Source organism: Xenopus laevis, chromosome 9_10S (genome assembly GCF_017654675.1).
Source record: "Xenopus laevis strain J_2021 chromosome 9_10S, Xenopus_laevis_v10.1, whole genome shotgun sequence".
NCBI lineage: Eukaryota > Metazoa > Chordata > Amphibia > Anura > Pipidae > Xenopus > Xenopus laevis.
Window position 1 is genome coordinate 78,283,216 of NC_054388.1, and position 12,529 is coordinate 78,295,744.

At 36.3% G+C, this 12,529-nt stretch overlaps 1 protein-coding gene across 1 annotated transcript in view; it reads right to left on the reverse strand.

Moving 5' to 3' along the window:
• The window catches only part of satb2.S (SATB homeobox 2 S homeolog), a 104,543-nt gene that overhangs the window by 46,605 nt on the left and 45,409 nt on the right, over positions 1-12,529 (reverse strand). Inside the window, 2 exon segments of the mRNA NM_001280619.1 lie at positions 2,711-3,177; positions 10,994-11,096. Of these exon segments, the coding sequence (NP_001267548.1) occupies positions 2,711-3,177; positions 10,994-11,096 (570 nt within the window).

Sequence of the window (12,529 nt, forward strand, 5' to 3'; positions counted from 1 at the left end):
ACTTGGAATTTATAAATACGCAAGCTACTTACTTACACACTAAATGGGAGTAAAAAAAAACAGGCAAATCCTTGTGGAGAAGGATTTAAGGATTGTCTTTTATCAAAAGAGGTATATATTCACAGGAAGAGAGATTAATTCCTCCCCTTTACAAAGCATTTGTAAGGCCCCATCTAGAATGTGATGTACAGTTTACATCTCAAGTAGTCAAAAAGGACATTATTAAAACAGGGTTAAGAGAAGAGCAATTCAGCTAATAAAGGGACTGGAACATCTTAGTTATGGTAAAAGGCTGATTAAGTTGCAATTGATTGCATTGGAAGCACAGAGCTACAAAGTGCTCAAAAACACTCAAAACTGACTTCCATTACTCTACAGACAGAAGACAGGTGAAAAGTGATAGAAGTTGGTAAAGGAGAGGGAACAAGTGCAAGGAGGAAAGAGGAGCGGGTAACAGGAGTGAGAAAACATGAATAAAATGACAGGGCATAAGGGGTAAAAGCCGATTTAAACAGGTTCAGATGAGCAGGAAGGATGGAAGGGAAGAAAACAGGAAAATGATGGAAGCCGGGTTAAGGTAGAATATGAAAAAGGAACAAAATAGCAGAGGGTAAATAATAGTGTAAGTCTATAAGATTTAAGAGAAGATTATATTAAGAATTGATTGAGGCAAACTTTCACATTCAATTGCAGAAATCAAGTTTATCTCGACAAACTTATGGGGAAAGGTTTTTGTTGTTACTCTTTATTGCTTTTAATTCTCAAACTAGAGGGAACTAACCTGAAACCTATTGTTTTAGCACAAACCCTGACATTTGCACGCTACAATTATTTGGATGTATTTAAAAACTCGGGTCAGACAGGGCAGACCCTTCTATTTGTTTTTTACAGTTGTCTACAGTTATTTTACCTGTTTAATAGTTCTGATTCCTTTCTATGTTTAACAAAAGTAAATATTTCTATAAAGACAACCCTCCCTGTGGTTGTAACCCACCTGAATATATGTAAAAACTAAAGAACTTATTTGGGAAGGGGTTAAGAAACAAAGTGCAAAAAATGTTAAAAAGCAACATTTGTTTTGCTTTCAATACACCCTGCACTTTCTATGCACCCACTTTGTCACAATGTCAGTTGCAACTCATTGTTCACTATACAGTGAATGCTGTGCTGAAACGCCCATTTATATTGACATCAATAAAGAGCATCTTGTGGTGTACTGATACCACATTTTCAGCATGGAAAGAAACATGGTGGACACATCTTAAATGTCTCTGTGTGCTATCAATCTTAACGTATGCCTTTTTATAATGCTCCTTAAAACTTCCACTATAAGGCAGTCATGCTAGACATGTAGTAAAAGGATTAAAGTTTAAATAAAAAGAACTAAAACTTACATTTAGAAATGTAATATTCTTCATTAGACCATTATCACATAATGAATTTGGGTAGTACATATTTTTCAGACTGTAATAAATTGATGTGTATTTGGCACAAAAATAATGACTTTTTTTTAAGCTTTATTAAATAGCTGTGCACTAGTGTAAACTATAAAATGTGCAGTATTTTTCACTAGTGTATACGACCATTCATACAAAGAAAACATTATTCCCTTTAAGCATATTTTGTTCCGTTAACAACTTTAATTGTATTCCCCCATAGGCCTCTTATGTGTGAGCAATGTGGAGTGCATTCCTCTTGTATCTATTGGGTATTTTACATATTGTTTGCTTGATGAAGAGCAAAACATCCTATGGATTAGTGCATGTGGGCAAGCTTTGTGCCTTTTAAACACTCATAATTTAAATTATGCACTTTTAATATAATTTTTTTTTTATTTCTATAGATACCATTATCTGCCTCTATATGGTTTTTTTAGGATGATAAAATTAAAGTGAGTAAATTATTTTATTTTGGAGTTTCTTGTGGTGTGTTTGGTCTGTTTGGCTTAGCCAACTGTAGAATATGTGGCACCTGAAGAGATGTCTGATGGACACATTCCACAATGTTAATGATGGAATCTAAACACAGCTCACTACACTGAACAGATCTACTGAGATGGAAGCTCACAAGGGAAATCTCATGTCAAGAGAAGAGGGAGACTTTTTAGCATCATCTTATGTAGGTCATTGTACATGGAATGAAATTCAAGAATTAGGAGAAATCTTAATCAAGCTTTTGGTGCATTTTTCATGAAGTTCAATCTTCCCGCAGATTAATGCACTGTGCAGCACACTGCCAACTTACACACATTAATTAAATTAGCCCATATAGATGAATGTTTAATGAGCTTCTAACTAAGGAAAAACTTAGTATAATGTGCCACCTCTCATTATTTTTTTAAATGTAGCTGAATATTGTTTTTGTAACTTTTTTTTAACAACTAACTAATCCATTTTTACTTCAATGCTATTCATGAGGGTCATCATAAAAATGTAGACCTACATGAAGCAGAAAGAATGGCAAACACATTAAGACTTGAGGCTGGAAGTTATAGTTATGAACAGCAAAAGTGCCATAATAAGCCCTGTTCTGATTTGGGCATAAAGGAAAACGACACAGAAAATAAGTAATTCAGTAAATTGATATATAAAGTAGAATCTGAAAGTATAATACATTTATAGATATTTTTATACCACTGCAACTTTTAAAAAATCATAGACATTAATAAACACCACTACACATACAGACTCACCAAGTTTAGGAACATTACCTGGGTGCGATTAAATGCCACTCTTGCAAAGACAGCTTGGGACACACTGGCTCTCTTCAGCTCATCTCGGACTTGCTGGTAAATATCAGGAGAAACCTCAACAGATGAATTTATAGATTCTACTGGCTTAACAGGCCTTGGGATGGGAGGGTGATTTAGAAACTGCTGGTTGATGGCCTGTGGATGCTGGTGAGCCAAAAGTCTGCTGACAGCTAACTGTTGGTTTATCAAATGGGCCATGGCTATCTGCTGCCTTACTAACTGAGGGCTGAGTTGCGGAGAAAGAAGTCCAGGGCTCATGATAGGCTGCAAGGATGGAACCTGGCTTCTGATTGGAGGACTGTGGTGAAGCTGGCTGTGAGGAGGTGGTTCGCTGTTTTTTCCCAAACTTGCCAAATGGTTGATGTTTGGTAAGTGTGATGGTCTTGGGCCCACTAAGCAGAAGTCTGTTAGGTTGTCTCTTTCAACTAGGAAAATAATAAACAGAGAAAAAACAACTTGTAAATAACTTTTAACCAAATGTTAATATTGTCAAAATTATTGTTATGGTTGTAAAACATTTCAAATCTAAGGGCTAAGCAGTCTAATGTAAAGACTGACAAGTTTTATAGTGTATTATTGCTCAGTTAGCTAACATACTGACAATGAAACCTGCTCCAATTCCTCGTCCTCAAAAAATAGATTGTAAAAGATTATGGGCCAGAAGATAAATAATTTTTTGGTTAATTTTAGTTTGTTGGTTGGCTGAGATCTGTTTAACTAGTGGGTGGCAACTGGAAAGAGAAGAGACTCAAAAAGCATATATCTTGCACTGATTACATGTTTTCCATTAATATTAAAAAAACAGTGTTTATCTGGAAATAGTACATTTAGAACTATTAGTTTTAGTTAAAGGTTGACAAAATTCATACGAGTCTAATTTTTATTACAATAAGTCTAATTTTAATGGCACGATGATCACATCTTCTAGTCAGTACAAGATCCCGCTTAAATGATATAGTGTCTTCTGAGCAGTTTTACCCATTGTCTTATAAATAGCAAATAAAATCTATATTATATCTGGTTGCACATTACAATGATTTTTCAGTTAATCCACTCCCTTCCTACTGTTTAATCATCAGTCTGGGCATGGGGGTTCCCTAGTGAGAATTTTAGTGATCGGTCTCCTATTCAGAAAGGCAGTCTGTGTTTGGCCTACTTGCTACAGAATCTGTTGTGACAAAACCCTTCTAACTCCTTTAGGTCCACTAGAGAATAATACACCCACTAAAGAATAATGAGCCACATCAGAATCCACTGGTCACAATAAACCTCACTTCCTCTCTAAGCGCCACATCATTTCTATGGTAATGGAAATGTTTCCAGGCATTTTTATCCCCATCGTAAAGTATATGGATAATAATAGTGTGGTACTAATGTAGAGGACACTATAAAGAGGACCACTGTCAATGTGAAGTTTGAGTGGGGCAAGAGAGAAAAAAGGGGTAAGATGCAAGAAGGCCTATAGAACATACACTGTGTTTAAATATTTTTTTTTGACTTGTGGTCCTCTGGCTACCGGTAAACCATTTTTCTATCAAGATTGTTCAGCAGTCTGTGGGATAAAGACATGTATAGGGTAACAACAACTGAAGGGCCGAAGGCAAGGAATCCCTCCATATCTATTCAGTCATAGCAATGTTTCACTTGTAATTTAACTTGGAATATTTTCTAGCCAAGGGGTTCCAGTGAGGCTCATAGCTGAGATCACATGGCATCTTCACCCTGTCCTAAAATTTGTCCTGTGCACACCTAAACATGAATTATATTGCAAGTATGTATTGACTACATATACAGTTTCATTTGCAGTAACATTTAATTATTATATATATATATATATATATATATATATATATATATATATATATATATATATATATATATATATATATATATATTTATATCAACAAAAATAGTTACATTTAAATTCTCTGGTACTAGGCATTGCTGGGCTTTAAACGCTGTGGGACTATAATGAAAAGTAGATCATGAAATATAGATACATTTAGAGAGAGACAGAGCTCAACCTGTAAAAACATGAAGATCTGGTGATACTGGAAAATGACTTGAATGTTTATTTCATTTATTGGGAGTGGCAGGAAGCCTGACTGGTGAGGATTCTGTGTGGCAGTGAGTAATAAGATCCAAAGTACAATGATGGTTTTAATTTAAAAGCAACCATTTATGCTTGCTATGGTATTAAATAAGACATTAGCACCTAATCAGAAACAGGTTAGAAAAGATAGCCAGCCATACGTTACTGGGCCTTTTAAAGCTCATAGGCTAAAATGAATGTCTCTTTTTAGTGGGGTCAAGTTGTAAGTCCAGATCTTTATCTGCTTCAGACAACATAGCTCTTTGGAGGCAATTTTGAAAAAGTTAAAAGGTAAGAGAGTTGGGGGTAGCAATAGTAAAAAAGGAGTAAAGAAGACATTGTGCAAAAATTCTTACATACTGCAGGTACACAAGTTCCTGTGAAATTATTTCAAAAAGTCGATTTTGGCATTTAAGAGCAGAAGTCTGGGAGACATTTTGAAGAGAATACAACACAGACAAATATAATCTGCCTCTATTTCTAATATAAGTACAATACAGTATGTCGGATAAGGTACCCACCCTGATAGGGAACAGTAATGTGTTCCTACTGTGTTCTTACTAACTGTGCGTCACATTGCACAACCACACACGTAACATTCACTTATTCCTACATCATTAAATAAGATGTATGATAAGATGAACTTGCAGTCATGATGATATACAGTAGTGTATATATCACCAGTCTATACCATTGGCCTCTTACTACCTATAAATATATATTACATTTAGGGTTGCCACCTTTTCGCTCGGTGGAGACCAGGCAGGCGGTGGAGTTGTGATGTGGAGGGGGTGGGGCTGTGATGCAGCAGATGCGGGCCGTGATGTCGGGGACAGGGCTATGAAGCGGTGATTGCCAATTGGCCAATCACTGTGTCAGTCATGGGGAATCCTTCCCGGTTTTCCTAATTTGGACCCTTCAAAATACCCGGCTGTCTGGGTCAAAACCAGATAGCATGATTCTTCTGTCTTCCATTAATATGTAATAAAGACCACTGGCCAACCATAAAGTAAAGTGAAGTGAAAACATTTGACACATAATAGTTTGACTGTGTCATTATCTTCACCAACTATTTCTTCTTTGCAAAAAGTTAACTGAATAAGAGGAAAGAAACACTTTGGGCTGTACCAACCCGTTTAACAGTATTACAACAAGTAAACTTGTTAATGCTACTGATTATTATGACCAAACCATGTTATAAGTGATTTCTGACAGAAGTTTGATATCATAGACTAATACTGTAGAGAATATTTACCAGACTGTATCTCTGTAATGGGGTCTCCCTAAACCCCCTAGTGAATGCTGCCAAATGGTCTGGTCCCTCCCCAGTACATTAAAGGATCAGTAACATAAAAAAAAAATTTGTTTCTACTTAAAGAAAAAAAAACACCATGGCAGTTTTAACTTTAAATTTGCAAAGTCTTTATTAAGAAATTACTTACCGATTCTCAGCTTCACTCCTTTTCAGAAACGGCGACAGGGCGCCGATCCATCGCGTGGTGCTCGATTTCTCCTCCCTGGCTATCTCCTATTGAAGGCACGGAGGAGAAATTGAGCGCCGCTTGATGGATCATTGCCTTGTCGCCGTTTCTCAAGAGGAGCGCAAGCAGAGAATTGGTAAGTTATTTCTTAATAAAGACTTTGTGAATTTATCTTAATGGCCTTTTAAGGTCTGTGAGAGAGTCAAGAGTTTTGTCATAGTTCTGTTCATGAAAAAGTGTAATGTTCTCTTCTAAAAGTAAATGTCTCCTCTGTAATAAGCTGTATATGCTGTGCTGTAGTTACTGTGTGTTGTACAGCAACTTTAGTGCGTTTGCGTTTGCAGAGCACATGTTCCTTCCCAAGATGGTCATTGTGATAAGGCATCTGCACATGAGCAGCACCTTGCTATCTGATTATGATTTTTTTCATCACACTGCAAGGAGATTGTTTGTTATTTACTGATGTCTAATGTGGTTATGTGTTTACCTTAAACTGTTACAGATTCTAGGCTATTAAAATCCTTGAAATATGTTTCTGGGCATATCTAGTAATAATTGCCTGTTGCAATGTAGGTGGGTTGGTGGCATTGCTGTGTTCATGACAGAGGCAGTATGCTTCCCTTCAGGTATGCTATATCCATTTTAGCATATTTAACCTTATGTAAATCTTGTATGATCCACTTAAAGATCATTGTTCTTGTTCTGTTAAACTGAGTGCATAAAGATCTATGGGAGAGGTGGGTTGGTGGCCTTGCAGTATACAAAACAGTGGCAGTGTGTACCCTCTGCTGTTTTACACTCCACCTTGAAAAACCCAGAACATGTCTGCCTTTGCCTCAAGTCCTTCCGTCAGGAGATGTGTCCCTATATCCTGATTGAGTGCGGGGATCAGGTAGCAGCACAAGCTGGTGCAACAAGGCAGGTTACATAACCCATATGAAACCGATTCTTTTGGAGTACAGAAATGTTTGGATTGTCAGTCTCAGACAGAAATTTGTCAGTGTTAGTTGAGTTGCAATTAGAACTTGATGAGAAGCAAACTAACAGTTCCATATCTAATGGAGCTATGATTCCATTAGATTCTAATGAATATGATTCCCAAGCTGTGGGGCTAGCCTTACTAGAGTGCCACAAAGTAATGGATGTGAGGGCTAGCAAGTCGGAAATCTGAGTTTGATTGCCTATTACATGTCTCACTGTTGTAACTTGAGGAGTGTACGTGAACACAATAATATTTGATTTGTTTTACCAAAGACATTTGTTAAGGTGCTTTTCTGAGATTAGAGGCCTGAAGTAAATGTCTCCTTTGCCATACAATAAAAACAGACCTAGCTACAAAATGCTTTTTACTTGTTGAATGGGGCATATACATTTGTACTACATCAACAATAAACATATCAAACCAAACATTTTCTCTGCAAGCTTCAGAATTGGTAGATCAAAGCCACTTAGAGCCATTAAAACCAAGCCTGATTATCTAACATGTTACCTTGGGCTTTCTCTGATCATCTCAGGGAACAATGGAATAATAGGAAGTCACATAGAAATGCTTTTCAGCACTTCTGCTTACACACTGTCTGGAAATCATTGCTGTGGATCCTTGACCTGATTTCAGTCAAGGTCTTATTCAGTTGATGTGAAGTTAGAAATTTTATTCTCGGTTTGCTGTCAACTTGCCAGACCGAAAAATGGAAAATTGTAAAGGCTGAACCAGTCCTAAATAGTTTGACATTTCATCTACCTTACAGCCTATGGTTTAATAGGACCTGACATGGGGCAGCTCACTTTCATTTAACTTTTGGAATTTTATAGTATGTCCAACTATTTTGATTTATTTTTTCATACCTTCTGAATGATTTGCCTTCCTATTCTGCCTTTTCTAGCTATCAAATTGGCGTCACTAACCTCAGCATCCAAAAAATGTTCGCCCTATTGCTTACAATAGTTACTTTTTATTACTTTTTTTTTTGTTCAGGTTCTCTTCTAGTTATGTTCTAGCCTTTCATTCAAACCACTGCCTGGTTGCTATGGAAAATTGGACCCTAGCCGTCAGATCTCAATCTCAGCAGCTATCTGCAGCTCTGTAAATTAATGTGAACAATGGATTTCAGATCTGTGACTGTTTTTTGAACGCACTATTATAAACTTAACTAGAATACAGCAATGCTGATTTGAGAAATATTAATAGTACAGAACCTGTAATAATATTAATTTGGACCAAAATGTTGGACTTCTGTACAATGTGCAAAAATTAATGAATCATGGTATATAGGAGTGGTGGCCCTGAGGCTATTATAACAATAATGATAATAATAATAATAATAATAATAATAATAATAATAATAATAATAATAATAATAATCAGTCTTGATAAAGGTTGTAAAAACTGTTATACTAAATAAAGCAAGGATTTGAAAATAAATCATTAAATTGTTAAGCTGGACGCTTATCTTAAACAAGCTGCAACAATAAATTCATGTGAAATTTTTACCCTTATGAAGCTGAGCTGAGTGGATAGGATAAACTAAGAATAACATAACTAATTGAATACAGCATCAGGGACATAAAATCTATAGGAACCAATGTATAACACTAATGAAATGGAAAACAGTGCTGCACAATATAAAGCACTGTCAAAGACATGTCACATGTGTACAAGAAGCCATATAAGATATGCTTCTTACTGTCCCTGTGACTGAATGTCTATTTAACAGCCTCATTGACTGCACGTTAGCATTACACTACATCATGACACTGGCAGTGTTTCATTCTGACACCCAAGATAACAAGAGATAGACATCCCCAAAATAAATCAGTGATAGTGAACTGACACAGCAATGGCATGAAAAACACAACATGACAATGCATGTCTAGAAGTTTCAAGATGTAAGATTTTCATGTGAACATTTAATATTCAATCTAACTCCTTTCCATTACTTGCTTTCATAAGAAGCATTAGTTCTGTGGTTACTTTCAGCATAGATATAACTCACTTTTTTAGCTGATGACTGTTTAGAGATCATCTTATTAGTGATGGGCGAATTTGCGCCATTTCGCTTTGCTGAAAAATTCACGAATTTCGCGCGAAATTCACGAAATGGCGAAAAATCTGCGAAATCGCGCCGGCGTCCCGTTTTTGAATTTTTGCTGCGAATTTTCGCAGGCATTTTGCGAATTTATTCGCTGGCGGCGAATCGCGCAAATTCGCCGCGAATTAGTGCCTGGCGAATAAATTCGCCCATCACTACATCCTATTTTCAGTTTTTAAGTTTTCTGCCTAAAACAAGTATTAAAAGGATGCTGTATTTTCTTATGCTAGTAAGTGACTCTCCCCATTATAAAAAATAAATACCAAGTTTGAAGTTACATTCTCTTTTTACTGGTTTTACAAGTCGATGCACAAGAGGAAACAATTACCCGATCTTGTGTGCAAGCTATAGATTTAAAAAAAAAAAACATTACATATCATTTCACAAAGCTTTAACTAAAGGGAAAAATGTTAGTTGGGTGAAAGGCAACATGTCCCACATCTGGTCAATTCTTCCAAGTTTGCTTTATTCTACATCTCTCAACAGCATTTAGTCCGCTCCTCAGGTTTTATAAGCAACAAGCTGAATATGTCATCTCTTACACATGGATATGTTATTAATAGTGAGCCATAAAAAGACAAAGGGAAAGTCACTTCCAGCTTGTGGTTCAGTTCACGGGCCTATCTTTTCTGATAATCTAATTTATGTTTAAGTTACCGCTATGGCACAAGAGCAGAAAGCCAGGAATGAATATAGGCTGGCCCACACTTGCTGCAAAGGAAAACACCACTAAAATATTTACCGTATGTAATCACCATGCATTCTGTTTGTGAGACACATTAAAGTATAAGGATGGTTTCTCCGATGTATTCACCTCCTCCCTGAGAGTGCCTGCATTTCTGTATTTTAGTGTTGCTTTTCCCTGCAAAATGTGACTGTGGTTTAGTGTCTGTATATAATTGTGTTCATTTAAACAATCCTGTACTTCTGTGCTGTGCTCAGCAATGCTCATGACAACATATATCCAACTATAGTTCTGAAAATAACTTCCAGAGACATAGCTACTGGGTCAATGTACCAAATAAGACCTGCTATAACACTTGCTATGAAATGAGACACATGAGTTACATTATTATAGTTTTTCTGATCACTTCCAATTGCGTTCTGGTACTAGGGGCATATATCTGTGATGTTGGCTGTTTTAGCAACCAGCAAGGCAACATTAGATTGACTTAAATAATTAGGAACATCTGGCAACTAGTCAGCTATAACCTGAGCTTGTGTTGGCATCACAGATCTTTATTAGCACTCCACTGGGTTTATAACAGAATACAAAAATGGAAGACTGCTTTTGCCCCACACCACATGACTCTCTTTGAAGTTCATCTCTTTAACAGGAATAAAAGTATGCATTGTGTGCATTTGGGCTTTGTCTTACATACAGCAGGATCTAGATAATACGAAACCTTGAAAGATGAGGATGAACAATAGTCACTGCCTACATGAAAGCAAATAGGTTACAATTCACTTCACTTGTGGATACTGATTTACTATTACATAGCATTTCCTCTGCAAGCCATGTGTGCTTTCCTGTTTAGTACGAGTCAGTACACACTTGAACGACAAAAGTGAATATTACCTTTCATCTTCTTGTACTTTTTATACCATCTTCCAAACTCTTGGCACTTTGTAGTAGACACATTGGCATAGTATGTGCTGTTTACAATGGAAGAGATCATGCTCTGGAAGAGAAAACAGGCACGGAAGGGTGAATTGAGGAAGATTTGGCTCAGACAACAAAATCTCTGCCTTTTAAGGTTAAATATCAGAAATTCATGGTTACATATACCCATAAAACCTGCATGATTCTCTCAGTCCAGCATTATTGTGATGCAAACCTTTTCACTGCATTTACAAATAACATTATATTTTCCTTTAATGTAAAAATGTATTCATTAAATTCCACTGGTAACATCACCACAACAAAATGGCACTGAAAACAAAACATCCAAAGTTAAATATAAACATATTTACAAGCACATTTTTGGTCTCTGTAGTCTATTAAAGGGTGTGAGTCTTAATGTCATCTTTGTGTACACATGGATAGGATCCTGCATTCTTAAATTTTGCAGTTTGTGGAGGATTATAGTAAGATCTGTTTGGGCTGCAGCCTGGTGGCCCACAAAAGATCTGAAAGGTACTAGAAAAGTTACTGAAACCCCCAAGCCACTCAGTCCCTTTCCATTCAAAATTTTTTAAATCACCATTTATTTCTTAACCCCTCTCTGTCAATCCACATCCCTCAACCCCATACAAATTGGATGGCAACAGCTACAATCTCTGCACTACCTAATCACAGCTATTAAACCATTGAAAGAAGCTACTGATTAACCGATAATAGGTTGTCGCAGCTTTACTGCAACTGCATTTCTGCTTCAGTGTGAATGAGCTGCACTATTCTCTCTTTTGAGAGTCATACAGGATTAAAAACATGCACTGTGTGTATATTTTCCAATCTTTTATTTTCCTGTTTTCTTTTATAACACTTTCTTCTCTTTCAAAGATATGGCTGAAAACCTGAAAAACTTTTCAGCAGCCGCCTTCTTCATAATTGTCTAAGAAAACTCCACTTGAACCTGATAAACCAGCTTCTAGGAATAAACCAGCATTATGTGATGTTATCTCATGAAAGATATATAACATATTTAATTACTATACATCCTTATGCATATTTACTTAAAGCAAATTCCACATCAGCAATCACATATTTTTCATTCCAAATCACAACCCTCATCTAAGGCTGTCTCTCCACCCTATCATTTTATCAGTGTTTAATCTTTTACAGTGAATTCTACAGAGTTTGTTGAAAACTAAATGAAAATGAATTAAAAAGTAATCAGGAATGGTTCTGGTTGCACGTCTAATGTTCCCAGCTCAAAGGAGAAAGTGCAAATTCATTCCACAAAAAGGTGATGAGATCTTAATTATGGAACAGGCTCTAGGTCTGCTTAAAAGCTTAAGAGTTGCTAACCTGACCTTAGGATACAAACTCTGGACCTGGCAAACTGCTGCATTAATAATAATTAAATAACAATAACTTTGATACATTACATTGAGAAGCTTAAGTTATAGCACAATATACTTTGGGATTTGGTGAAACAATGTTTGCCTTTTT